The 27,985-nt window shown below is 45.8% G+C and overlaps 2 protein-coding genes across 3 annotated transcripts; both read right to left on the bottom strand.

The window, feature by feature from the left end:
- Window positions 1-379: 379 nt before the first annotated feature.
- Window positions 380-3,611, bottom strand: LOC107323258 (forkhead box protein L1-like). Its single transcript, XM_032448753.1, has one exon. The coding sequence runs from the start codon at window positions 3,476-3,478 to the stop codon at window positions 2,489-2,491; it is 990 nt and encodes a 329-aa protein (XP_032304644.1). The 5' UTR covers window positions 3,479-3,611; the 3' UTR covers window positions 380-2,488.
- Window positions 3,612-3,808: 197 nt separating this feature from the next.
- Window positions 3,809-27,474, bottom strand: TMEM201 (transmembrane protein 201). 2 transcript variants are annotated; one of them, XM_015882676.2, is made up of 11 exons: window positions 27,292-27,474; window positions 22,544-22,664; window positions 21,811-22,005; window positions 21,545-21,721; window positions 20,551-20,942; window positions 19,862-20,065; window positions 10,487-10,704; window positions 10,108-10,179; window positions 9,174-9,461; window positions 8,580-8,711; window positions 3,809-3,913 (listed from the first exon to the last, which is right to left on the bottom strand). In XM_015882676.2, the coding sequence occupies exons 1-11, from the start codon at window positions 27,393-27,395 to the stop codon at window positions 3,858-3,860; spliced, it is 1,959 nt and encodes a 652-aa protein (XP_015738162.1). In that variant the 5' UTR covers window positions 27,396-27,474; the 3' UTR covers window positions 3,809-3,857. The 2 variants fall into 2 exon arrangements, with proteins under 2 accessions (XP_015738162.1, XP_015738160.1); XM_015882674.2 differs by lacking the exon at window positions 3,809-3,913 and adding an exon at window positions 4,624-8,146.
- Between the last annotated feature and the right edge of the window lie 511 nt (window positions 27,475-27,985).

The raw sequence follows: 27,985 nt of genomic DNA, 5'->3' as shown, positions 1-27,985 counted from the left end.
CATTCTACATCCCTGCAGTTCTAACGAGGAATGCAGTACATTCTGCCTACACCTGTTTGAACACTTCCATAAGGGCCATCACTTTAAGAAAGATGAACCAAGCCCAAGATAACAGGGAATGCCGCTCGGAACAAACCACTGCAGCTGAACATCCATTCCTATCTCCCTTTCACATTACTCCCACACATCCTCCCCGTTACATTTTCTAGAAGGAAGGAGATGCAGCCACCAGCACTAAAGACCACTGCAGCCTCTCTAGCAGCAATCCCTGGCCTCGGTGTGCTGGTACAAACGCACCATCTAGTGGCAAACACAAATGGGAAAGCTGCAGAACCAATAAAACAAACATAACCCTTAGCAATGTAAACAGGTTGCTAAAAATCCAATCCCTGTAAGAGCCCCAGACCCCGGCAGCAGATCACTCTGAACGCAGCATCCTGACACAGAACACCATATAGTACAGCAGGTGTGTGACTCCATCTCTCACACTGGATTTGTTTGGTGGGTGCACACAGGAGATGGGACCCACAGCAGGGAAGGCAGAGAGCAGCCTCTGATAGAGAAAAATCATCATCACTTACCCAATCCATGCCCTACCAGGTAACCACTGAACCACACAGAGCTGTGCTCTAAAAGCCATCCCAAATCCAAAAGACAGAGATAGATCTCCCTGCAGGGGAGCAGAAAACACAAAAAAACCCAGGAGCTCCTCCACCCACACACCTCATAGAAGCTTCTGGGCCTTGTTAGTGTGAATGGAGCTGCTGCCACCTGCCCTTGGCTGCAGATGAGCTGGGGAAAACAGGCACAGCCCCTCCAGAAGTGCAATCAGCTCTTGTTCTTTCTTGTGTGTGCAGGCACCCCCAGCATGGCAGTCTGCTTACGAGGTCCCTCTTGGCAGCCCCAGCCCCACAGCCCTTGTGCATAATTGCACGACAGATGTGGCTCAGCCTGTAGCCCACAGGTGCCAAAAAGCCAGGAGCAGATAGAGAACACAGGGGAGCCCTGGCAAGGAGGAGGAAATGGGTTGCTCTTCTTTTCCCCCAGTATGTAAAGCAGTGATGTGAAGCCATGCTAAATGGCAAGGAAACACAACTCAGCTGGAAGAACAAGGCGAGAAGCACACACACACAAACACCAACTTTCAGAAACCCTTCTTGTTTTCGTAGTTGTTGTGCACAGTGGAATTAATGACTGTCCAGAGGTCAGACTTGATACCCCAAACACAGCAGCGGTGGTTTCACAAACGTGCATTATTCATATATGACTTAAACCACAGCAGGTTTAGATCACATAAAACACTTCTCTGGAGCAAAACCCCAGAGGTCTTCGTTGACCCTACATACAGACTTCAATGTGCAGCAGTTCTTTCACAGCTGTGTTCTGCTGTATTGGTTTTATAGCATGGGGACACCAGGGAGACAGCAAGCAACATGGAGAATAACAGAACTGCATTATCTTTAATGTGCATCCTGTAGGAACAGCCTCAAAGCTGTCACCTGGCTGAATCTTACAGAATTCCCATGTTTTATTGACATCGCATGGTTAGAGTTTAAAGGCAGCATCCAGAATCGTTTCTGAAGTGCAAGAAAATGCAAAATACAAACAACAAATCTGGGTTTAAACCCCAGCTTCTATAAGGATGAACAAAACCAATCAACTCAATTGCTTTGTGAAGCTGTGAATTCCATCAAGGAGTGCTAAACAGTCCATAAAACATCATGTGTGACAAAGCGCTGCTCTGCACAAACTGGGTTTGAACTTTTCCTTAACAAACCGAAACAGAACCCTTAATGGAAGCATACTTTGTACCTGAGCCTTATTTCAGGGGAGGGGGGAAGCACAGAAACCACTGAAATTAAAAGGGAAAAACCTCCTCAGCAAATTGAGCATTGCTTAGAAGAAAAATGTTAAAATATAAATATAAAATAAACCCTGTCTGTATGCAAAACCTCATAGAGGCCTGCTTTAAACACAAAGCAATCAGATTCCCAGAGTTACTTCAAAGATCTTTGTGGATTGGTTATGTTTTTTTCTCTACCAAACTGAAAAACACATACATCACTTATATACATGTATATAAAAGCTTGAAATGAAGGCTCAAGAACGAGTTTAAGGACACTTGCAAAAATACTGTGCCTGTAGCAAAGCCAAATTTCACTTCCACAAGGACTGGCATCCCTTGACCTTCTGTATGCTTCCAGATACAAGAGAACACACAGGTGAGCTTGCCAAGCTCTGCAGCCACCTTAGGGTGGTCTTAAGGTTCAAACACTAATAAACCTGAACTGACAAATCTCTGCAGAGATGAGGTTTTGCAGACAGCTCTGCAAAACACAGCAGCACATCTCAGCCACTGAGACGCAACGGGGATCTGTTCAACCAACAAGAATCTTGCAGACCCATCTTCCTTCGCATGTTTCCTCCTCTACAAGTCCATACCCCAGGAAAATGGGCAGGAAAACGGGCAGGACGGAACCTGGAAGCCTCAGGGCAGCACCGGGGCTCTGCTGGCGGCCAAAGGGCGGCGGGATCCCGGCTCGGGTGGGCTCTGGGCGGTCAAGGCGACGCTGAGAAGCGGCCAGTCCGGCTGCAGTGCGGGTGAAGCCGAGCTCCCGTTGGGCAGCGCTGGGGATGGCATCGGGCTCCAGGCGGGCAGCGCTTGCGGGGACTCCGGGCAGCAGGGCAGGCTCCAGGCGGGCGGCGCTCGTTGGCAGCCCGTGAAACATGTCGGGCTCCAGGTGAGCAGCGCTTGTTGGGTCCCCGGGCAGCAGGGTGAGCTCCATGCGGGCAGCTCGGAGCAGCGGCAGCCGCGGGGCAGCGCGGGGCGGGCACCACATGGGCAGCCGGGGAGAGTCGGTGGGGGGAGGTTGGAGCGGCGGCGGTGGCGGTGATGGCACCCCGGGAACGCGTCCTGCAAGACGGGGTCCAGAGCCCATTCACCGCCGCGGTGCGGAGCCCCCGAGCGGCGGGGCAGGCGGAGGAAGCAGGGGTTGAGGCTGAGGTTGTGGCGGATGCTGTTCTGCCAGCCCTTCGAGCCGCGGCGGTAATAGGGAAAGCGGCCCGAGATGTAGCTGTAGATTCCGCTAAGCGGCAGGCGCTGCTCGGGGCTGGCTCGGATGGCCATGGCGATGAGAGCAGCGTAGGTGTAAGGCGGCTTCTGCGGGGCAGGGCTGCCCGAGGGGAGCTGCGCCTCGTCCCCCATCGCCCGGCTACACTCCGGTTCTGCCCCGCTGCAACCCGGGCCGCTCCCCCGAGCCTTTTTCCCTCCCTCCCCGCCCCATCCCCGGGACGGTTGGGGTCGCGGGCGGGTCAGGACGGCGCATTCCCTCGGCAAACACCAACACGGCGGCGGGTGAAGGCGGCAGGTGCGGCGGGCAGCTCGGGGGCACGGGGTCACAGCGATCCAGCCCTCGAGCCGCAGACGTGCAGGGCGGCCACCACCGAACCGGCCCCGAAATTCACCCACTGTGTCCATATGTGCCTGTAACAACTTGCAGTGGGATGGCAGTTCGCTGCCTCAGCCAGTGATTTGGTTAATCACAGAATGACCCGGGTTGGAAGGGACCTCAAGGATCATGTAGTTCCAACCCCCCTGCCTGGCAGGGCCACCAAACATACACCTTTACTAGATCAGGTTGCCCAGGGCCCCGTCCAACCTGGCCTTGAACACCTCCAAGGACAGGGCATCCACAACCTCCCTGGGCAGCCTGTTCCAGGGCCTAACCACTCTCCTAGTGAAGAACTTCCCCCTAACATCCAACCTAAATCTTCCCTCTTTTAACTTAAAACCATTTCCCCGTGTCCTGCTATTGTCAGCCCTTTCCAAGAGTTTAATGGATAAACAAACTCACGACTCACTCACTAATCTGGACGGCATCAATTCCTCTTCTCCAAAAGCTGCAGCACAGAACTGAGGAAGAGAAGGAGAAATGCTCAGTCTTGTTCTCAGCTGACCCCCATACAAACATTCCTCTTGGGTTGGAGGATGAGCGCAGCAAAGAGATCCAAGCTCATCTGACCACAGGCACATACATGAGCCCAAACAGCACCTCCATCTCCCCCAAAACACTCAGCTCCCCAAGAAATAAAATCATTGTAAGGTGAATTTTTTTTTTCCCATTTTTATTTTTTAAAGAAAAATATTCCTCTTTAAACACAAAGTATGAACTAAAAACCTCCGAGGAACAGTTTCTTCCCCCTGGAGTACAATTTAACTAAACTGTACAGTGTCAGAGCTCCCCCAACAAGTCCACATACATGACATACAGCATTTCTGTCACAGGAAATAAGGTTCAGGACTCAAAACTGTCCTCCACACCCTCTCTAGATACCAATTCCATTTGAAACAGTGATGGTTACTATCTGTTATGATATGCATTTATTCACATACATATATATACACACACATACGTATGTGTGTGTATATATATATATATATATATATAACTAAAATTCAACTCCATTGGCCAAACTGGCCCTTTCTGGCCTTCTAACAGATGTGTGTGATAGAGGTTAAGACCACGGTTATTTCCTGGAATGGTACTTGGAAGAAAAAGAACATAGCAGCATCCACAGGCAACACAAGCCCTTCGTTTCAGCTGCCTTGTTTAAAGGAACCCAGTCAGTTCAGCAGCGTTTATTGATGTTCCCACTACCCAAGAAGAGAGAGTGAGAACAAAACATTCACAAGCCGAATTTGTTGCTTGAGCAGACAGGCAAAATTCCAGTGAATCTGGCCTATGGATGCCAGCAATAAGTTTTTCCACACTGCCACAGCGACCAACTCCACGTCTAAGCTTTTAGGTAAAGGATACAACAGGGCACGTTCTGAAGAAGGCAGAGAATGGAAAAGGTCTGAAAATGGAGCTCATTTACATCCCACCTAAAGACTGTGGTTTTTACTAAGTAACGCTAAAATCTTTGTTAGACAGTCCATTTCATAACCGTCTCTTTAGTTCCAAACACTCCAACAGTTTTGTTTTTTTTTACAGTAGGAAAAACATTAGAAAAATAAAATTTCACCCCCAAACAACACTGTATGAAGATCAGCATCACCAGACAATGATATTCTACAGGGGAACCAGATCTTTCCTCTCCTCCAAACCAGCTTCATACAGAAAACAGCAGCAAGATAGATGCAGTATCTAGGAGCTAGATTAAGGCCAACAATATAAAGACAAACGTGAGTTCGGATCTTTCCAAATGAAGAAACCCTCCAAATGGTTTTTGTACATATGCACGCACACACATACACACATATACTCTTGTGTACTACTCAAGCAAAGGCTTCACATCTGTGAAAGCACCACTGGAGAGTATTCTAGCACCAGAATGAGAAAGTTGGTTGTCTTCCCTCTTCAGCAATGAAATCCAAAGTCTTTATATTGCTTTGGACAAGGTCACCAAATGCTCATCTAAGAACAGCTTCAGTGAGTGGATTCAGAAGTGCAGTAACAGCTTAAAGTGTTCCTGCTCTGGGCAACAAGAGGTGCATTCAGAGGGTGCAGCTCCTTGGTTGCTGGAAAGGAGGGGGATTTCTATATTGCAATCTGGTAGAGATAGAGACCAACTCAGGCCCCTGGTGAGTGTGATGGTAAATGAACTCAGCGCAGACTGGGAGGTGAAAGTAGGAAGTTTGCATACATGAAGTCACAGTGCACTTCTGTCAGCATAATAAAAAGCAAAACCACTGGATTTTCTGGCAGGCTTGTCTCTGCATAGGCAGCCCCTGGGTACGCTGTAAGTCAGGACAAGGATCCACGAATGGGATGTCACACATTACAACTGGACAACATCAAATGCAAACAGCACAGGTCTAAGGAGAAGCTTGTATGTTGGTTTGCTAGCATCTTGCCTATACACATGCTTGTGTGAGCCTGCACAAGTCTCTAAAGGGGATAAAAAGCTCATAACAGCAATGTCGTGGGTCAGGTTCAGCTATAAGTAACAATTCATGCAAGTTACAAAAGAATTAACTGTCAACCTGCAGCACGTCCAGTTATTTCTGCTGCAGGTGTTTATCCTGGATCTACACCTCTGCACAGGGGTGCTGGCAGTCAGGTCTGCAGTCTCTCAATGAATGCATTACCAGAGGCCTGTCCTCTGCATATAAGAGTAGGCAACAATGAGCCTCACTAACAAGGAAAGCTGGGGAGCAGTGGCTGGAAGTGGGCCACTAAAACAGTGCAGGAAGAAATGGAAGAGACAAAGAGAGACCTAATTTTTCAGAGCTTGAATCAGCAGTAGTAAAGCCCTGCTCACTTTGTTACATGGCGTGCTGATTAGGGTCTGGCTCACGTGAGGTACTAAGTGAGGCTGTGGTAGGATCTCAATAAAACATGCAAGTGAAATAATTAAGTGAAAGGAAGGGTGGTCAGCACTCCAGGGTGTGAATTTCAGGGTAGGGCAGAGAATTATCAGCAGAGAGATGCTGTGTTTCTGTGCACATGCAAGTGTGCAATAAAGGGAACAACAGCAGGACCAAGAGGAAGACACAAGAAGGTTAATTGTAATTCAAGATGCAAACACAGGACAGTGGGATGAAGAGAAAGGAAAGGATATTTGAGGTAAAGGAGACCAAAGGAAGAGACAACAGAAAAACTCTTAACAGTGTGAGTCCTGTTTCAGAAAATACATAGCTAATATGCCAGTGGGCTCTCTTTTCACCAGGTATCCTTGGCATGTTGGTAGATCTCTCTGTATTTGGGATTTCAGAATCAAGGCATAAAGACTGTTTTGGTTTTTTTCTAAGATGTATTAAATCATGTTGAGTGTTCAGCACGATGCTCCAAATGGCCCCTGAACTCCAAACCATGCTGATGACTCACCCAGAAGTGGAAGCACACAAATTAGAAGCTGCTTTTGAGAACCTAACACTGCTTTCTTTGGGTTAAAAAAAAACTACCTTTCCAGAAAGCTGAACTGTCCAGAAGCAGCTCTGGCATCTCTTGCTAAGAGCACCTTGGTATTTAATTATGAAATATCTTAAATAATTACTTTGCAAATCCCAGTATCAGACTAAGGGGTGAGTTTTATACAATGTATACAATCAGATCCTCAGGTACCTCCCAACAGAATAGATAAATGCAATTTGCAGCAAGAACAAGCTACGCCACTCCTGCTTCAATGAAAACACCAGAAGCTGGAGTTGGGAGCTAAAGCCCTTCAAGCAGGGATCCCTTCTTATTACAACTAAATTAATGTCTCTTGCACAAAATAAAATGTAGGTTTCCTCTTTCTAATGCAGACCACAAAAGGTTGTCTGTTTTGGGTTTGTACATCCCTACAGCAGCACTGTTTGTGTGCGATGTGTGCATGAGAGAAGTTCCTGGGAACCAATAAGATCAGAATGGCAGCTGGTGAGAGTAGCCTCAGGGCAGAGCCTGGCTGGAAGCACACGGTCATATGAGATGAAAGAATATGACAGAGCAGTCAGGGTAACCAATGTGATCAGGCAAGCTGAAGACAACCAAAGAAAAGTTCATTGATAATTGAGAAGAGTGCCAAAGGAAAGGGAAAAGAGGAACCACTGGCCAAAGAGCCTGAGAATGCTGTTACTGTAGACAAAGCCCATCACCAGCTACTAATCTGTGTGTCTTCTTCAGCTCATTTGTTCTAATTTTCATTTTAACAGCACCGTCAGCATGAGGTTAGTATGTCAGGACAAAGAGCTGAGGGAACGCTCCTTACAGTGTAGCTTACACCTCTTCTGGCTCGTGTCTCAGGTAAGTTCATTTGAAAGAAAGCATATAGAACATTTGAACAGCCTCTGGCCTTGAACCAGGGCTTTCCGAGAGCTCTGCTCACCACCTCCAGGGACAACCCTGTGATCTGTTCTACCTGGAAGTGATGGCAGCAGCCACTAAGGTTCCTTGTCATGACAGCTGACTGAACAGTTGTTATAAAAACACAAAATAAACAAACAAAAAACAACAGCATGCACCAGTGGCACGGCCATTAGATATGAAACCGTGGTTGAATTCATCTTGTCAAGGAGTCTTCTCAGAAGCAGGTGGGACCAGTAAGAAAGGAAGTGTTGGCACAAATCAGCGCAGGCTCCGGTAGACATAGGCTGATGTGAAGATAGCATTGAGAGTCAGACTCACTGCTAGCAGACCTCGGAGAGCGGAGTTACCAAAATGACCTTGGTAGAAGAGGAGAATACAAAGAGAGAAAGGAAGAGTAGGAGGAGATGTTAAAAGAACTGATGAGATAAATAACAGAGAACATACGCTGCATTCTCTCTTTGCCTGGTGATTTCACTGTAAGCAGAAATTTCTGAAGCACTTTTCCTGTTAGGAAAGATTCCACTGCACTCCTTAGCTCTATTTTCATTTTGTCCCTCTTCTAAACACCCACATCCCCACCCCTTTCCCTCTGTCCCAGTTGAGCACTCTGGCTGTAATTACTCTTCAAATGGCCCAAAGAATAGGAATAATCTTGTTAAAGATTAAGAATAGCAGAGAGGAACCACTTTTGCTACTGATTTCTTTGACCTTAAGATCAGGTTACTACCACAGGAAAGATCTCAGTTGCCCTCATGGTCACACTGAAGTGCCCATGGGACTTGCACTTACCTCTCCAGCCCACCAAATCTTCTCCTTTGGTAGTTGTATCGACCACACAGGTAGATGAGTGTGATGAGTGATCCTCCTTTCTGATGGAATTATTGCTGCAAATACTGCCTCCTTCCACAGCAGATCTCATATCTGCAAAAAGAAACACAAAAATTCAGAAGGCACCAGTGGAGGTCAAAAGCAGTACAATTTAGCAGCCTACAGGTGGCTGTGAGTAATCAATGCTTGCCTGGTAAAGTCATGAAAAGATTGAGATTTGGAACTGGAAGCAAAGGCTAAATTTGTTTCATAAGTTGTCTATATCAGCATCACCAGACCTGTGGTTAGAGGAGTTACCAAACAAGGCTAAGGGCAGTGGCAGTAGTATCCCTGCAGCACCACTCAGTGAGAACAGGACATCTGCTCTGGCAGAATAGTGGCTCTCCAGGCGAGTGAATTCATAAGGGAGCTTTGGTAGCCTAATAATCTCCACCACCTGAGTCTTTCCCAAAGGTTTCCCATCTACTGTATGGCCTAGATGATGTATGACTTTACTTGTAATCCAACTCTATCCTACAAATGCACTTCCAAGAGTGCAGCAGGCTGCCAACGTACCATGCATTCCCCGCTCGCTGTTCTTTTTGGGAAACGAGGACAGCTCAGTTGTAAAGATGTTGCTGTCTGAGTGGGTGTGCGCCTCTGAGCTGGTTGGGGTGAGCAGGGCCTCATTCTGAGATGGGAAAAGCAGCAGCTTCTGTCCTTTCAGGTTCAGTCGGGCAGGGCTGATGAGTGGCCGGCGGTACCGCAAGGAACTTGAGCTGGAAGTCACAGAACCAGCCACTGATGGTGCTGGAGAGGGGATGCGTGAGGGAGCACAGCTGGCTGACAGCAGGGAGAAGTGCTCTGAAATGGAAATGGCCCAAGAAGAGAAAGAGATCACAACTCCAATAAAAAAGGCACAGTTTTCTTAAACAACTGCTAAGGAAGAGAGAACAGGAATTGCAAACAACCAACATACCTGGCACTTAAATTCATAATTCATTCAGTTTCTCACTTTGCAAAACATAGAGAATTTCCACATACATTTTGGTACATTCAAGGATAATGTAACCTAGTTTGCTGCACTTGGAGTAGCACAAACAGCCCATGATCTATCTGGGGTCAGGAGTGCAATAAACAGGCTCAAGAGGGCAGAGCAGGCAGGGCAGCTAAATTAGCAGTTCTGTGGGCCAGGAAAGGAGAGCAAAACAGAAGAGTTGCCCTAAGAACAAATTAAAGCCTCATTTCAAAGCACTCTCAGCTCATATATAGATTAGGGAAGAGATCCTTGCTTTGTCTCGCTGATTTCAGTGTGAGCTCTCCCAGGGAGAAGATCCAAATCTTATTTTAATGCAATCTCACTCTTAGTTGGAACTATCTCTGCAGTATTTTCATCAATGCTTTCACTGGGATGTGAGCAGGGAGGAAAGAATTGAACTGGGATCACGCGTTTCAATCCACCTGCTGCAAATCCTGCAGAGATGCTTGTTCAGGAGCCTCAGTGCATTACCTGATGTGGGAGAGTCCTTGGACTGTGATGACTGCGAGGCCGGTCGACTTCCACTGAATAAGTAACCAGAATCTGAAAAGCAAAAACAAAATTGCTCAAATCTAGATGGCTCAGCTACTAGAGGTCTACTCTTGAAAAAGGTAACTGCATCATCTTGTCATCAACCTCAGAAGGGGAGGGGTTTTAAGTTTAGGCAGGAAAAAAAGTCTCTGTTTTCCTAAGTAGACTAAATGCCGGAGACAGAATAATGACTTTTTCCCAGCTGCAGGGGAACAGATCTGTCCAACAGTCTCTAAAAACAAAATAAGTGATCCTCCCCCAAAGTATGTGGAATGAAAAGAATCTAAATCTAATGGGTCCCTTCTTTCCACTGCCTTACCTGCTCTGGCCAAGGAGGGGATGGTACCCAGAGAGAGTGCTCTGTTGAGACGTCCCGGAAGAGAGGAAGAAGAAGTTCTGCGTGGGGACCTGAAGAGCTGCTGGTTTGTCAGCTGGAGAATACTGGGTGGTGTTGGGACAAAGAGAGACGTAGTAGAGGAAGGGAAGCCAGTCCCAGTGCCATTGGGAAACAGAGCAAATGAATCCCCAGAGAAATACCTGTAAATGACAAGCAAGACAAACATTGAGGAATGGACAGGTTCCAGCAACTCCTTCCCTCAGCTCTAACCAGGGGACCCAGAATGCAACAACCCAGCTAGAACAGAAAAGACTTTGTGGGTTTTTTTTGTACCAGAACTACAATGGTGGATGTACCTCCAGCATATGAAAACTTGGGTTTGTTACTAGGATTGTGTTAACTCTTTAGTGCAGGAATACAAGATACAGAATGCTCTGAGTTTATGGGCACATTTCTACATCTTTGAAATGGGGAAGGAAGAAATGCTTCAACTGTGCACCGACCTGTTCTGCAATACAGGCTGGAATGAACGGTGAGACTGTTTAGAATCTCAGGTCAAAGACTTTTCCCCTGAGAAAATCACTCTGATATAAACCATCAGAATGTTTTACAAAGCCCAAATACACAGAACACCAATAACAGAGCGTATCTGATATTTGCTACATGCAGTTGTAAAGCACATACTTAGAAATTTTGTGTCTCTGGGAAACAAGCAGTTATCTGCTTGTCTTTACAAACCAGAATCGGGGTCTTACCTCTGATGCCAGTAGAGAAGAGTGTTTTTATGAACAGACAGATAAAGGTTTAGGCACAGCTCCATTTGAAAACTAACATTCAGGCCCCTTTGATACAACTGCCTTTGTCATATTCCTGTTGGACTCACCACCATTATTTTACAGATAGGAAGGAGAAGCAAAAAGAAGCTAAGTAACCTGTTCAGGTCTCACCAAAACTCTATGATAGAACAGAGACACAAATCTGGCTATCCCAAACCTAACCTGAGGCCTAGGCTGTTAAATCTTCCTTTATCCATATATCATAATTAACCACTAATGTGTACTATTGTACTGGTGCAGAGGGAACTGTGCTCCTGCAGCACACTCTCCAGACAGTGCCTCATTTCTAATGTGTAAAACACCATCTCCATCACAGCCTCTGCTGAAGTTTCAAATTGGCAATAGCAATGGCAACCGTATTCCTAGATCTTTGTTTCCAACAGGTTCTTTGCAAGTGAAAGAAGGGAGCTGTAAAACAGTGCTACCAATCTGACAACACAAGATGAGAGAGAACTGACAAGATGCACTTAAAAGATACCTGCATCAGTTAGCTTGGTTTTTAAGTACTACTAACCTCTAATCTTCTGACAATATAACTGACAGGACGTGGTATTTTATGCAGTTGTTGCAGTCAGAACTGCTGCAGCACGTAGTTAATACATAAATAAACAATTAACTTCTGATACTCAGATTTTGTGATGCACCTTTGCGGTGGTTTACAATTTAAGGATCAGCCCAAAATGAACCATTTCTCACAAGCTGACACCAATTTCTATCTTCTTCCCATTCCTCCTTGCAGACATGTACATCAATACCCATGAGAGCAGTTCCACTGATCATGTTACCCCAGCAGAACCTGCTTTGGAGCCTCGCTTGTGTTCTCATACTCTCTAAATGAGTGCTTTATAAAGGGTGCAATGCTGAAAGTATGAGAACTTGGTTTTACTTTATAACAACTGAATGACATGCATGAAAAAGTCTAGAATTTGAGCAAGGTACCTCAGGGATCTCCTGCGAGGTTCTTTAATTAGAAACAGGCAATGATCTTGTCATATAAGTAATGACAAAGTACGAACAGAATATGAAGGGAATATACAGATATATTTTTAAATGGAGATACCAGACTTTGCAGCCTGTAATCAGACTGCAACATTTGGAGCTTTAATCTGATTCCTGATGAAAATACTGAGACAGATGAGAATAGAAACATGGTTTTTCTTCCATCAGAGAAAAGCCAGTAGTAAGCAGGGAGTGAAGGAATATATCTCTCTCAGTCTTGTGCTGTCAAATGATTTATGCATGTGCTGCTCTCTCTTGGAGATCAGAGATGTGATGCAGCAACATTACACAGCGCTAGCGCATGTAGAAGGAGCAGTTCAGATTTAAGATGATAATTTAAAATACCTTGTAAAACTACTTATCTGCTAGTACGAGGCAGACATCAACAATCCCGACCAGCTTAATCAGGCTGAACAACATCTGAGCCAGTCAGCCTCCTGGTGCTTGCAAGCAGGCCATGCCTTTAACAGCAGCTAGGAACTCATCAATCTTGCAGCAGAAAGTGCCCAACCTCTTCAGGTTCCAGAGGACCTGGGAAGGGTGTCATGCTTCACAAACGTGCAGAGTCCTTCAGTGCACATACAGAGACACATTTGCCTCACCACACATACAGACACAAACAGCAAATGGACATACTGACCTCCAAAAGGGACAATTAATTCCTACTTCTGTGCAGAAGGATCCAACTTTACACAGCTCCTTGCTGCACAGGAGAACAGCATTAGGATTAAGGGCTGGCCAAGAATGGCTTACACATAGCTCTACTCTGAATAAATTCCTGCTATGTGCACAAAACTCTTATCCTTCTCTATACACTCTTCTCAAGTGTTTGCTACTGTTGTGCCAAAAAACTAGATGCTGCTAAAAAGCAGCAGTGCTGTCACGGATGGAATTCTATGCCTGAGGTTGGTCAGCAGAACTAAAACTTCCAGAAGCAGAGGAAATAAAGCAAGAAAATCAAGAGGGTCAATAAGGCAGGAAGCAGTCAGATCACAGCCCTTTGCTCTCAGATTACTGCATTTCTCCAAGCCATTTGTGGACGTGATAAAAGCGGCTCTGGCAAGTGGAAAAAGTAACCAAAAAATAAAGAGGGGGGGAAAAAAAGGCTCTGGAGTCAGATGATTTGTGGAAATAGGGCCCGGAAGCCATTTATTTCAGAACTTAGTATTGAGAACATCAAAAAATCAGTATCTTAATTAGTGTTTACAATGATCACAGCGTTACTAGACAGTTGGGCACAATTCCTCTACACAGATACTTGAGGGGGGAAAAGAAAAAAACCACAACAGAAAATTAAAGAAGTGCATTACAAGGCATGGGACAGTACACTGCCCTGAAGAAGCACCTCCTGCCAGTAGAGCCTCCTCTCTCCCAATATCTCCCCCTCCTATCAAAGCTTGCATGCTTTTTAATTAACATTTTAACTGCAGATATGCTACACCACCCATAGAATAGGGAGAGAGAGAGGGAGAGAGCATGGGTCAGGTCAGACTACAGAGGGGCCCCTTCATGCTAGCACGCAACATGAAGAGTCAGGCAGCTTGCTGTACATATCCAGGTCTGTCTGCCTGGAATCAGCCAAGGTAGCACTTGTCAATTGTTAGGTAAAACGTTTCCTTTGGAATTAAGTTCCCACCGTAATTTACCTACAAACTATCCCTGTGTAACCATACTATGTTCTGCAGACAGCAAGGCTGCTGCAGCACAGTCTGCTTAAGCAGCTCATTGCTGCCTTGTTTACTGCTAGCTGCAAAACAAGCAAGTTTCTGTAAGCTGATACACGGTCACTTGTCTGTTCTGCTGCATTACGTCAGGCCACCAGCCAGTTCCATAACCTGTGCCTCTGGTCAAGGTGACAGAACCAGGAGTAAAGAGCAATATGGCAAATAAAAAACAGGGATGCAGGGACAATAATGTTGAGAAAGCACAGGTCCCAAATACATTAAGATTTTGATACTGGAACAGAGCTAGGAATTTCATTTGCTGAGTCTAAGAACTGTTTTCTCCTACAAGTCACTCTGCTTTAGGTGAAAAGGGAGGGATGAACTGTAGCTGAAAAGGCTCCAGCTGCCAGGTCCTGCACTGATACCTTTTGGAATACAGATGTGGTGTTTGACATCAATTGAAGCCCCCCATAACTGGTGGCACAAAGGTGTGTGCACATTCCACATCAACAAAGCACATTTGTTGGCAAAATTAGAAGGTTCAGAGGACCTCTTTCCTGCATGCATACTTTATAGCTTTGGTCCCATATGAGGCTTTACAGGGTGCTCTTGGTACACTTCAGGACTGAGTACTGCCCCTTTCATGCGAGAGCATCTGCTAAGTCTCAGAGAAGCCTTAGGAGTACATGCAGGTGATGGCACACCTGGAAAGAACTGACAAGTTACATGCAAGATCACACAAGTTCAATGGCAGCTATTTAAAAACTGAAAGCCACGTTCTGCAGCTCCCCAATTTCACAAGCAGAGTCAGTCTGGAGTAATGAAACCAGCTATTAATTTGATCAGTTTATATAAGTATAAATAATTTGACCACAATACATCCATATATGACTTCCACAGTATTTAAGCATGATTATTAGCTTCACATCATTTCAGCTTACTCAAAAAAATACTGAAGTTAAAATAAAACACTACTACACCATTTCTATATTCCTCTCCTGTCCTCACCCTTTGACACACCCAAGCTCAGTTCACTAGGGCATGCAAAACACAGACATAGGAAAGGAGAAGTTACTAGAAAGGAAGGAATGGGATATAAATATAGGCTAAAAATGTAAAAGGTCAGGAAGGGGTCAGTTTGCATGCACAGATATCAGGGAGGGCTTCAGGAAGACCAAAAGCAGCAGCAGCAGCAGAAATACTTACTCAGTTGCTAGCTTTGGGTCCTCACTTCAACCCTCCTAGTGTCTGCAGAGTCAATGAAAATCCAAGAGTACAGCCCAAGTATCCTCATATTCCCACCCACACTCACTGGTGGTAAATGCAGGACAAAAGCACAAGCCTGCCAGACATGCAGGCACTGCTGCCCCAAGATGCAGCTGCAACAGTTCCACTGAAGCAGAGCAATGTAGTGTTGTCAGAAAGTTCATCCAGGGAAAGGCACTTAATAAAATCACCTCGACCCCTTTATGCATCTCACTTTGCTGAGCAGGGTACAAGGTGTTTTAGAGCTGGAAGGCCAGCTACAGCTGCCATAAGAGCTAAGAAAGTCAACCAGCTGGAGCAGGCTTGATTTTAAGTGAGGCACAAACCCACTAGGAGTTCCTCACCACCTCAGCTCCACTCTGTAGTCAGACAAAAGCATAAAGCCAGTGTCAAAAAGCAGCACCTAACATGAGAGGCTTTGGGGGCCAATACCTTCTAATTCTGCTGAGTTAAGGTGTTGGCATCCTCTAGCCTGCATGGCTGGGAGAACCGTTAGGCAACAGAGCTGCATCTGGTGACCACAGGCTACTTACCACCTGTTTCTCTGTAGCTTTAAATATAAATACCTCTAAAGTGAAAATAAGAGGCTCAAAGCACCAATCAAGTGGTTCTGGATGATTTCTTGTCAGTGGCTTTTTTTGTATGTTACCAGCCCTTTGGTAGCTATTATTTCCCTCAGCAGAAGGAAACGTGTCATACAAATCAACACCTCAGCCTTGCAAGGACAGTGACACCACGTTCAGATGTGGGGCTTGCACCAGAATACTGAGCTGCTGACATACATTTCCTTCTGCTGGAGCCTGAGGGAGAAAGAAACCTGTCACAGATGGCATTTCTAACTGCTGAGCTATTTCTTAGCTGAACCCCAGGTTAAAGACATGAGATTGGTAAAGCACCTTCCTTACAGAAGTTATAGTATGGCATGTTGTTAAGAAGTGTCTATTTGGCATTGAAATCAGGTACTGCAGGAGTAGAGGCAGGAAAGGCAGCGATAGTTTCCTTCGAGTACTATTTTTTTTTCCAGAAAGAGACAAGAGTAGAATATTGATAACTGAAAATCACCTTCTTCAGACCTAAATGTCTACGAAGGAGCTCCAAGGACACAACCAGTACAGATCTAATATTAGCAGTTTATAAACCACTGGGAAAACAAACATCCTTTTCTTTCTTGCTTCCTTCTCCTCCTATTCCATCAGCCCCAACAAAACACGTAAGCAAGGCAAAAAGAGAACTTCTAAGAGACCAGAAATGCATTTGCTGCGTATTTGTTTGCACCAAATAGTGGGAAAATGAGCTCGAGTCTGAAGCAAAGACACCTTCCTTGGCATGAGGAGTCGAACTCCAACATCTGCTTTGTTATTTTGTTTTGCTTTAAAATTTTTTTTTCCAATTAAGAGTCCAAAATTCTTCAAATTGAAGAAAGCACCGCAGAGACCAAGGCTTCAGCTGTACAGGCTGGTCACAGAATGAAGCAGTTTTCTGGTGTTCTGCTATGCAATATTACTGCAACCTGTAAGCACACTTCACTTGTATTAATTTGAATAAAGTGAAGACAAAGAGTTCTTGCCTCAAGTATTTTTTTTTTATGCAGTGTTATCTGGGCTTCACAGTACAAACCCCATTCCTTCCCCCAGTTCTACTGACTGCCTGCTGAAGGAATTGAGGGCGCACCTCCCTCCTCCATTCCATTACAGCACTGCATAAGAAAAAAAGGCAAGAGAGGAAAAGACCAGGCACAGCAGAATGATGTAGAACAACAGAATAACAGTGTAAGAAGTGCCAGAGCTCAGAGCGCAAACACAGGGCATGTTTAAATAGATAGAAAAAATTAAAACATTGCTAAAAAGAAGAAAACAGCTTTTCAGAAGACTTGAGGGGCCACAGCAATAGGACCAAGCAACACTTGACACAGCCCTTTCAGCTCTTGTAAATAAAACTCCTGAAGAGACTGACCAGCATCTTTGCTGCCACCAAGTTTCCTTGCTACAGGGCAAGAAGATTCAGATCAATTCTATTCTTTCTAAAGAAATCAAGCATGATGTTACTGCAACCATTCCCACATACATTAACAACTTGTCAGCTACTTCCCCTCACCTCACCCCTTTTTCTTCTTCTAAAAGCGTGATTCCTCCCACTACTTGGATACACCTAAAAGCAGAGCAGCAAGGGGAAACTACCACTGCAAGACTAGCTGCTTGTGAGCTCACATGCTAGAAGGAACCTTCAAGTTCCATATACAAACTAAGTTCCATATCCTACTAAATCTCCTAATAGTGAGAAAAAGGAGACAGAGTGACTGTGGAAGTCTAAGCCAGTACTAAGGACTGTGCATATTTCAGGCTTTTTTTCTGCTTTGAGGAACTCCCGTGGCTCCTTGTAAGTATTTACTTTAGAGGAACAATTCTCTGAATTCAATAAATATCCATTGTCCTCGTGGAAAATAAGACACAGTAGTTGTTATTTAGCATTTTAGAACCCTAAGGCTGGAACAAGGAAAAGTGGAGCCTGGAGTTGGAAGACAAAGCTTTTGGGTTGGGATTGGTAAGCACCAGGAAACAGAAGGGCAGAACCAGGCTCTGAAGATGCTGGTTCCCTTTTGTGCACGTGTAAATAAGCAGCCACCTGAACAGCATAGTTTGTGAGCACCAGAACGGACAAAGGCATTGTGCTGGAGGTGGATATGGCAGTTATTTGAAGGCACCATTAAAAAGATACCTAAAGGAGAGCACACACAGGAAATAGGTTTCTGTGTCCCCTTCCAATACCAGCTGCTATGTTACAGTCACAGTATTTCAGCCAGGAGCCATACCTGCCCATGATACACTCAGCTCACCTGGCTTAGTGTTAATGGATCTCTACAGAGCTTTTTGTTAGTGCTACATTTGTGCTTTCACAGTGAATACTGGCTTGAAGAACAATAACTATGAAAGCTATGAAACAGATTCTGTTTCCTTAAATAAGGTTCTTAACATTTCACCTGCTTCTCCAGTATCCAGGAGCATCTGGATCTTTCAGTGGGAGATGCAGAAACTTCACAGTGAGAGCTCCATTCTTATTTTAGAGTTTTATGCATAGGAAGATCAAATCACCCAGCGAACATATCAGACTATTACCATGGCATGTTCTGCCCGCTATTCTGAATATAAGAGATTTCCTGGCACGGTGCTGTTTCCTCTAGAAAGCCCTTCTCCAACTGCAAGACCTGAATTCAGATGGGAAAAATCAGTGGAGTGCCTTCCAAAACTATGCACAAGATCATCATACTGCTTACCCATCAAGGACCCAACAAGCTCAAGCTTCATTCTGTGTATGCAGTAACCCAGACATCCAAGCTTTCAGTAGATGACTGCCAGGCCCCTTTCTTTAGATAGATGCATTAGTACCAACGCAAAGTTCCACTAAGACACCCCACACTCCCTCCAGTAACAAACATAATCCATTTCTATTGCTATGCAGTCCTGCAGCAGAAGCTCCCATCCCTTACTACAGCATGTCCTCCTGTGTTCTCAAGGACCTGCATTTCTTTTAAGGAAAACACTGACTGGATAAGTAGTGGTATACAGCACAAGTCAGCCATATAGCACAACACAGACTTGCTAGTACCATGTATCTCCTCTTTCTAAGGCCACGGGAGTAGAGGAACACAGTTTCATCCAGTTGTGCTTTTACACAGAGGCTCCTCTTACAAAAACAGAGCTAAACAACCCACACAAAGAAAACTAGTAAAGAAAACAACAGTCACTGGTAGAACTGAAAATTAAGCCTAAAAAATTTTCAGATATCTAACCAAGACGCTTTGAGCTATGTAACCTTTTAAAGCACCCATTAAAATATATTGAAGTTCCAGTCAAAAGGACTTCAAGACTCCTTTTCACTTAAGACAGGAGTCTCAGGAGACTGGCAGAGCAAGACAGCATGCAGTTAAGTGATGCCACATGGTGGAAGGCAAGAACAATGTTATGGACTATGCATGTCCCCTCCTTGCATGCCCACACACCATGCAGTGTTACTACAGCACACGCCAGGAGGACTCAGAATCCAGAGGCAAGTTTCCATCAGTTTGAAATTAAAGCGACCAGCACCATTAGAAAACTGAATGTGGCCCAGGCCTCATGGAGGATCAAGGAAGAGGATTCCTCTGTGACTGGCTAAAGATGGACAGGCAGTGAGAAGAACCAGAAGGACAGGAGAAGCCAGAATCTCTTTGGCTGGAGAAGCAGGATGGGAAGGAGTCTGCATTTATGGAGCAGTTTGTGAAGCACTTGCTGGAAGAACTGGCTTTGGGAAGGTTGGATATTTGCACTGCTGACGTAGGATTCAGAAGGGTGAATGGATGCAGCAGGAGAAGCTTCCTTGGCTAGCACCAGCAGTGGGAATGCTCCAAGAAGCTAGCACAGTGGGAAGCAAGGATGGCAGGAAAAAATATACGTATATATAAAAGAAGAAAAGATCTTCACTGCTTTTCTAATTAAAAAAAATAATAATAATAATAAAAGGGAGAGAAAATAAAAGGAGGAGAGAGAAGCACCAGTCGGACAGAGTTCATAAGGCTTTTTTCCTCCTTCCCCCAGCGTCACTGCTCTGGCTCTGACCTTCGGGGCCGGTATCTCCGCTGGCCCGTCGATTTCCGCGTTGCCACTGCTGCAGTGAAGCCCACCAAGCAGCATAGGGACGTGGTGCCAAATTTGGCCGTGTCTAGCCAGCTGGGTGTTTCCATCTTCAGGTACCTCTCAACTAAATGCAGGCTCATCACTATGAACCACAAGACTGAAGCAAATGCATCAATTCTTCGGAGCCTGCAATGTCAACAAAAAACAACAACAAAAAGCAAAAACAAGCAATGAAGATACAAGGTAAGAGTTGAAACTTCAACAAACCCCATCCCTTAGCTGTGAGGAAGGAGTGGGAAGGGAAAAGCTGGGGGAAAAGCGGGTAAAATTCAAAGGCTGAGCGGGCTACGTGCTGCAGATGTATCATCACCAGCCTTTCCCATTGCTGCGCTAAGTACCCACAACAGATCAGTCTTACTCTCCAACATGTTCCCAGTGCAACTGTGTAATTTTCCATTCACTGTGATTCCAGCTTAAACTGAATGAATCAAGGCACAGAAAAGAAGTTCTGCCATTAAGCTTGCTAGAAATCCAAAGAACATGGAGAACAGTGCCACCCAGTACTATTACTATGGTTGCCATTCTGGGGCTGACCCATGACTCACTGAGTCAAGACAAAACCGCCAATGCAGTTTCTCTTTAATTGGACCAGAAATGAAGAGCACACCCACCTGATCCGCCCAGCCAAGAACATTGCTAGCAGGCAGGTGAACAACCCAAGAACAGCAACTGCCATCTGATGATTCTTCCCGTAATCCCATGCAGCGCTCAGGTTCTCCACCATCTGTTCTGGGAGCATGTGGAGCAGCTCCTGCCAGCCTGCCACCGTCATGGAAGTGTCATTTCCCAAGTTTGCATGTGAGCCTGTGCCAGTCCTGTTCTGAACTGATGCTGGACTGGAAGAGGCAGGAGCAGGGACTGCAGCATTGAGTGAGAAGGGGTCGCCTGACCCATACAAGGCCAACAGAACCAGGAACGCACAGCTGAGGAAGGCCAAGAACCGCAGAAATATCACCTGAGCTGGTGTAGTTATGGAAGTAGTGGAGGAAGATGAACACAAATTCTGCAGAGGAAGAGAGAAACTTCTTGTTAGAAGCTGGAAAAAACAAACAAACACACAGTAACATTTTGAAATGGTGCTTTACTTAGACTGTAAGGTTTACTGAACAGTTCTGCCCAAGTCCCTGTCCATCTCTGTATTGGACTGATGCTGCACGGGACATGGTAGGGTAGCAAAGAACAGAGCTGCAAGCAGAAGCCAAGGTCTGCTGGGCACTGAGCTGAAGTTATCATAGATCACCTTCCATCATACTTATTTCTTTCTTCCTGAACTCTGTAGTCTCCTGCACTGTACTCATGACCTGGCTTTCCTATGTCCCCTTTTCTACCCGTCCAATGGTTCTAATCCCACTCTTTCATGATTACATTTCTGGCAGCCTCCTAAATGACAATAACAAGACAGAAGGATCATATTTAACAACAGAGAGTATCTATGCAAACTATGCCACATCTTTCTAAACTTCTGCCATGCACTTATGGTCCCAGATTTAGAGATCCCCATGGCAGCCACCAGCATTGATATATCCCCCAGCTATAAAATCAGGTGCAGAGGCACTGAGTTTTCTGTACTGTCCCCTATATTCCCTCTTCTCTCTTGCAACATACCTGAGCATAGGCCTTGTCTGTCTCACGGCGTTTGAAGTGGTGGCTGAGCAGCAGCGCCCGCAGCTGCCGATTCTGATGCTTTATGTAATATTCCACAGCAGCCTGGCATGGACGACACAGTTTGTAGGTCTGCTCCAGATGGTGCTTATACACCTCAATCTCCTCATCATATTTGCCCTGATAATAGGAAAAAACAAACAAGTAGGTGAGCACTGTGGATCCTTACCAGATATCATGCTCAATACTGACACATGAACAAGACTTACCTCCTCCCTTGGTGAGAATGAAGCGAGCTGTTTGATCTTTGTAGTTTGATGGTTGTTGCATTTCTTGCAAAGCAAAATTTGGCTGCTCACCCACTGCTGTGGTTTGGTGGGATCACAGAAAGTTGTAGCACCTGAAACAACATGGTTGAGGTGTTCCATGTATTGAGCGGGGATGGGTTTGTTGTAGTCTCCATTCTGAAAAGAATCAAAAAGAAACAAGGAGGGAAAGCAAAAGTGAGATCATAAAAATCAAGGGTAGGTAGTCTCTAGCTGAAAACAAAATCCTCCAAGCTCTGTACTCCATAATTAAGAAACAAAAAGAATAAGTGAAAAAGAGATATAACACTTCAGATGTTCTCCTCATCCACTGTTCTATACATCTACTGTAAGCAGTTGTTGGGTTTTGGTTTAAGAAAGGCCTTGTTATTCGACACCCTATGTGACACAATTAGTCTATTCCAAAGTTAATCATTCTATATTAAGAAAAAATAATATATCTTCAGAGATATTGTTGAAAATGACAAATTTTCTTCCTCTGCTTTACAGGGCAAATGCCTTGACATCACTACTCCATGTCAGCACATCCCTGTACACGCAGACGCTCTCTCAAATGTGAACAAGTGTACTCAGCAGCTGATTGTAGGCCCTCAACACAGAGCCACCAGTTATCAAACTGCTGGATGATACCACAGAGCTCCTCCCCAGCCACCCTCCAGGCAACTCATCAGGGTACCTCCTGGAAACCGTTGTACTGCTCACAGTTGGGGCAGTCCCAGCAGTTGCGATTCCCATACGGCACCACTGTGTCCTGGTTACAAAACCAGCAGTTCACTGTCACATGTGTGGGCTTCTTCCTGTTAGAAACAGAAACGTGTCAGGCATCAGCATCAGATCTGACGTGAAGGAAAGCAAGGGCTTTCAAACAGGGAGAGAGCCTGGAATAACAATCAATCTTCCCATTTAGCGTGTTTAACTGTCCGACTCACAGTAGTTATTTTAGCAAGGAAAAGAACAATTAGAGTAGAAATAAATTCCTGCTTGATGCTAATATCTCTTTGTGCTAATACAGTGGACAGGCCAGAACTTTAATAACAACCTTGTGAATAAACCGCTTCTCTGGCTTTTCCAGAGGTACATTTGGAAGCAGAAGTCATGTTCATAATCACCAGCATTCATATTCACAAAGAGTACAGTAGAGTATCTGCTTAATATACAAGATCCCAGGAACAGCCCATAAAAGCTGTGTATGATGGTATTCAGAAACCTAGAAAATGAGCTCACTGCTATAGTGCTACCTGCCTTGATTATTATGGAATTTTTCAAGGACAACTGCGTATCAAATTAGCCCAAGGTTCAGGCATTGTAAATAACTGTTTCTTCTAACAGATTTAGCTAAATAAGAAGGAAATGAGGAATTATCAGTCCTTCCCTGGTTTTTATACTCTGGAACAGAACAGATGAAGACTAATCTAATCACCTGGACCAGAAAGCCCTTGTTTTGTTTTATTTGTTTGTTTTCAGACAGTACTGCAACAGAAACAGCTGTGACATGGTGCCATTAGAGGTTTTGACAAATGCTCGAACAAAAAACTTCAGTATGTTGGCCCTTACGCCTGCCTGCTCATGGAGCTCTGCATTTGTCTTCAAACCTGGAGCAATTTCCAAGGGGAAGCTTCACATCAACACAGCCCAGCTGTCTGGGCTTAATCATAACCAGCCACAATCACACCTCCAAGGGAGGGCAGCTGCAGAGCCAAAGCAGGGACTGGCCTTGGTGGCTGTGCAGACAGACAGGTCCAGCTGCTGCCTGCCCCATTTGCTGCCCAGCTCCATAGGGCACGTACATAAATACACCGCTGTGACAGGCGAATGGCTGCTAAAAGTTGGCCCAGTCAGGAAAAAAACAACAGCAGGACCCCTCATAGTGATCTGTGCCAAAAGGAACAGAGCTGTGAGGCAAACATCAAACATCTAGAGCAGCACGGAATGCAACTTTGAGCAATGCAGCTCAATGAGAGCCTAGAGAGCAAACAGCAGGAGCTGAAATGCCCAAGTTGGGAGCATTCTGCTCTTTTTTGCCCTCTGAAATTCTCTCTGTCATTGCAGTGTTCTGTACAGAAATACCTGAATGCTGAAGAAATGTGATGTGGAGCCCCACAACCAAACAGGCAGGTGGTTCTCCCCTTAGTTACACAGGCTTTTATCACAGCTTGCAGCTGGATGCCTATAATAAAGATTCTTCCCAAGTCCCATTTCCACAGACCATGTCTTGAGAACTGGTTTGTAAAACATCAAATCCTCAAGCCTCCTATTAAATGTTCCTGAAGTATGAATGACAAGGATAAACTCAAAGCAAAGCACCAAAAAGAAGCTCTGCAAAGCCAGAGTGCATAGAGGATTCCCTGCCAGATGCTGAAAGGAAATGGCTGGAGCTACTAGGGTGACAGATTCTCTTCTCAAAATAGATGTACACTCCCACACCCCTCCTAAGATCAACACTGTCCACTTAATTCTTTGCTTCATTGCCAAGGGGGCTCAAAACAGTATGCAATCTGAGATAAAAATACAGCCACTGAAGCTGAAAGGCATGAGAAAGAAGAAAAAGAAGAGAAAAAACAGAAAAATAAGTGGCTAGTCCAATTACCCTTGAGCTTTCACTACCAAAGATCCAGATTAAAAAAGCCACACAATGAATGAACTGCAACACCTAGTGGTGCTAGTTTCATCTCACTATCCTAAGTGTGAAAGCTGTCAACATATAATGCATGGGATTCAGCATGCTAGCCTAATACAAATCCTACTGTGCCTTGAGCATTGACTTTGACAGCAAGCACAACCTAAATTCCATCCCCAGATGTAGGTCACTGCACAGCTCCTTGAACTAATAGAGGCACTGGAGCAAAGTGCTTCAATCCCTCCCAGCCTGCTGCTGAGTTATCCTCTAGCAAAAAGGAGATGCTGTACTTCAGCCTCTACCTGATTCCCTCTTCTGTGACACGATGGAACAGACAGAAGCAGTAGCAGAAAGTAGCAAAGCAGGATCTGAATAGTTAATACACTCAAGATCCTTACATCATTACCAAACAGGATTCCTCTTCTCATGCTTGAGGTTAAGGATGTGCTACCAAGGGTTAAATAGCTGCCATTCATTCATGAAATTTATGCAAAAGAAACTGCTACATCCTCGATTATTTAGGATAAAAAGCAATAATCCTCCCTTTCCTGAGGCTATAATCCTGTTGCCATAGAAACATGTGAGGAAAAAAATAATAATTAAAAAAATCTGGATATAGAAGGAAGAAAAAAAGGTTATCTGAGGCAAAGCCATGTAGGTGGGGAGCTGATTTTCTAGCAGCTGGGCAGGACTTAATAACAACAAAAGAGCGATTCTCAAATACAGACTGAAAGATGTTCAACTACCCACACCTTCAACTAAATCCACACAGCGACTGAGCATCATAAGCCAGAGCACACGGTGTTTCTGAAGTCAGACATTGTTATGACAGACAGTGCAAACCTATATAGGAATCTACCTGTGCTCAATGGAAAGCCATCTGCAAGGAGTTTATATTCCAATGCTGCATTAACGTGAATTAGCTTCCCTGAACAAAAGAGCCACCCTGCAAAATTAAACATGAGCAGCAAACAGCAATTGAATTCCTGCACGTCTGCTGTACCAACTTTAAACCTAGTGGCACACACACACTAACAAGGTAGAAAAGTGGCCAGGTTTGGACTGTTTTCTATGCACAGGGATTTTGCATCAATGAACTGATCCAGCTCACAGCCAGGGAAGCTCAGTTTCTGGGTGGCACTCACTGATCTGCAGCAATTCCAAGCTGTGCTGTCAAAAAGGGTCTTCCAGGGCAGACCCATTGTGATAAGAAGCATCCCAGCTGTCTGGGATCCAAGCAATGGTTCCTATGAGCAGCCTCTGCCACCACTGACCTGAATAGTCCCAGGAAAGTGACCCTCACAGGGTATTCTCTATTGGTCCTGGTAACAAGTCAATAGACAACAATCAGGTGGGGCACAAAAAATGAAGGGAAAACGGCTACAGTTGCAGGTCTGAAGTCAGCAGAGGACTTCCAAGAACACCAAACCAGCCAGTAGCAACGCTGTGATTGCAAACAAATCACAGTTCTTTCTGGCCCAAACTTGTAAAGCTTAAGGAGCTGCCCTGTTATCAGGGTATACATCAAATCCTTTTCCACCTTGGTTAAAAAAGGCAACCATGTAGGCTGCTGCCACAGTTACAGCAGTGTAACTCTACATGTTAGCACTGCTTTGCACTAGGTTGTTCTGATTTATTTCCCTTTCTATGCGAGCTGGAGCTGTTGTGGAAAAGTCACCTTGTTCTTACCTATATAGTATTTACTTGCTCTGAAAATGGAACTGAACTGTATCATAGCACTAACAGCAATAGCAACATCACATCTCCTTGGATCCCCACCTCTCTGATGGAGCTGCTGCCTTACTGACTGAAGGACTCATTTAACTAAGACAAGAAAGCAACACTGGAATGGTACTGAAAAACAAATACAGAGCCCTAAAGAATTATCAGCATCACACGATGGAACTATTTATAGCCCGACAAGGACTTGCTAAGAAATGCTTTCCATTCCAGAGGCTTTTTGACAAACTTAAGCACAAATTCCATCTCTTGCCTCAAAGGACACATTAGAGTTAACAGGGTCAAAGCCAGCTACCTGCTTCACCTGGGATTGCTTTAGGCCACTAAATACACCACAGAAGTGCCAATACCTGCTTACAGGCTAACATACCACTGATGGCTTATATGGCCATATAAGCTGGAAACACTACATAGCAGACCTGAAGCATAAACCTGACAAGAACCTTAACACCATGAGCCTGTAAGGCCTTCTTTTACCTCCAAAGGAGCACTCAGCTGATGAATAAACTGCTCAAGCCTGTTCTACTGCATGGTCTAACATGCCTCTTATTCAGTATATTCCCACATTCCAACTGTGCAGCCTGCAGAACTAAGCTCTGCACTTTTCATATCCTGAACTCCCTCATTTCAAACACTGGCTTTAACTGATCTAAGTTTGTCCTAAGATCAGAAACACCGCACACACATTAGAACAGAATAATGGTCGCTAAATAATTCTGACTTCCCTTGCTCCCTGCAATCACACCTTCCTGAGCAAGAAAAACGTGTCCACAAGAACCAAACCTCTCTCCTCAATCCCTAGCACCACATGCACGCTAACAACCACATCCTACATCCTGGAGGAAGGAAAGACGTTCTGAGCACGTTTTTAAAGCACATCTCCCGCTGCAGCCGAGCCCTCGGCGTTAGAACACAAAGACACGGAGCGATTCCTGGGAACACGGGGAAATGCGCCCAGCCCTGGAGGGTACAGCCAGGAAACCTCCCCCTCTCCCCGGCCCTCGAGGCCTCATGCCGCCGCCCGGCCCTCATCCGCCCGCCGCTCCCCGGCCCGGCCCGGCCCGTACCTCCGCGCGATGCGGTAGAGCAGCAGCCCGGCGGCGGCGGCGCACACCGTGACTCCCAGCCCTGCGGTGGGGCAGCGGGCCAGCAGCGCCCCGGCTCCGTCCATTCCGCTCCCCCGCCGCCGCCACCACCGCCGCTGTGACCTCGGCGGCGCCGCTTTGTACGCGGTTCTACCGCCCCCCCCCCGCCGCTCCGCCCCTCCGGCCCAACGGGGGCGGGAGCCGTGACTCACGGCGCGGCGTGAAAGGCCGGAGTCGTGCGGCTGTAGCGCCGTGAGTCAGCGCCGCAAAGGCCGAGATCGTGGCCGAGGAGGCGGGGGCGGCCGTCGGGCTCCCGGCCGTAACGGGGGGCGGAGGGGCCGTCGTGCCTGGCCCCACGCCCGGGGCTGCGTGCTGCCCGCTCGGCGTGCTTGTTTTCCTCTTCCCTATGGTTCTAAACTGGGCTCCCGAGGCGCCAGCCGTGCTGCAGCGAGCACCCTCTGCAGGGAGGATGCGGCAGCCGCAGCCCGGCCCGGCTGCAGGCCCAGGCCTGGAGAAAGGCTTCAGAATCACAGAATGACCCGGGTTGGAAGGGACCTCAAGGATCATGTAGTTCCAACCCCCCTGCCTGGCAGGGCCACCAAACATACACCTTTACTAGATCAGGATCGCCTCCCTGGGGCCTCTCACGCAGGTTGGAAGCAGGGGGCTCATCAAT

The sequence above is a fragment of the Coturnix japonica genome, chromosome 21, assembly GCF_001577835.2.
Source record: "Coturnix japonica isolate 7356 chromosome 21, Coturnix japonica 2.1, whole genome shotgun sequence".
Classification (NCBI taxonomy): domain Eukaryota; kingdom Metazoa; phylum Chordata; class Aves; order Galliformes; family Phasianidae; genus Coturnix; species Coturnix japonica.
This window is presented reverse-complemented; position numbering and strand designations above follow the sequence as displayed.

Excerpts from the sequence above, each read along its gene's own strand:
- LOC107323258 (XM_032448753.1), bottom strand. The coding sequence starts at position 3,478 with ATGGACACAGTGGGTGAATTTCGGGGCCGGTTCGGTGGTGGCCGCCCT.
- TMEM201 (XM_015882674.2), bottom strand. The coding sequence starts at position 27,395 with ATGGACGGAGCCGGGGCGCTGCTGGCCCGCTGCCCCACCGCAGGGCTG. Across the intron at positions 21,722-21,810 it reads CATTCTCACCAAGGGAGGAG|GGCAAATATGATGAGGAGAT; the intron begins GTAAGTCTTGTT and ends TCCTATTATCAG. Across the intron at positions 10,180-10,486 it reads CCCCTCCTTGGCCAGAGCAG|ATTCTGGTTACTTATTCAGT; the intron begins GTAAGGCAGTGG and ends TTTGCTTTTCAG.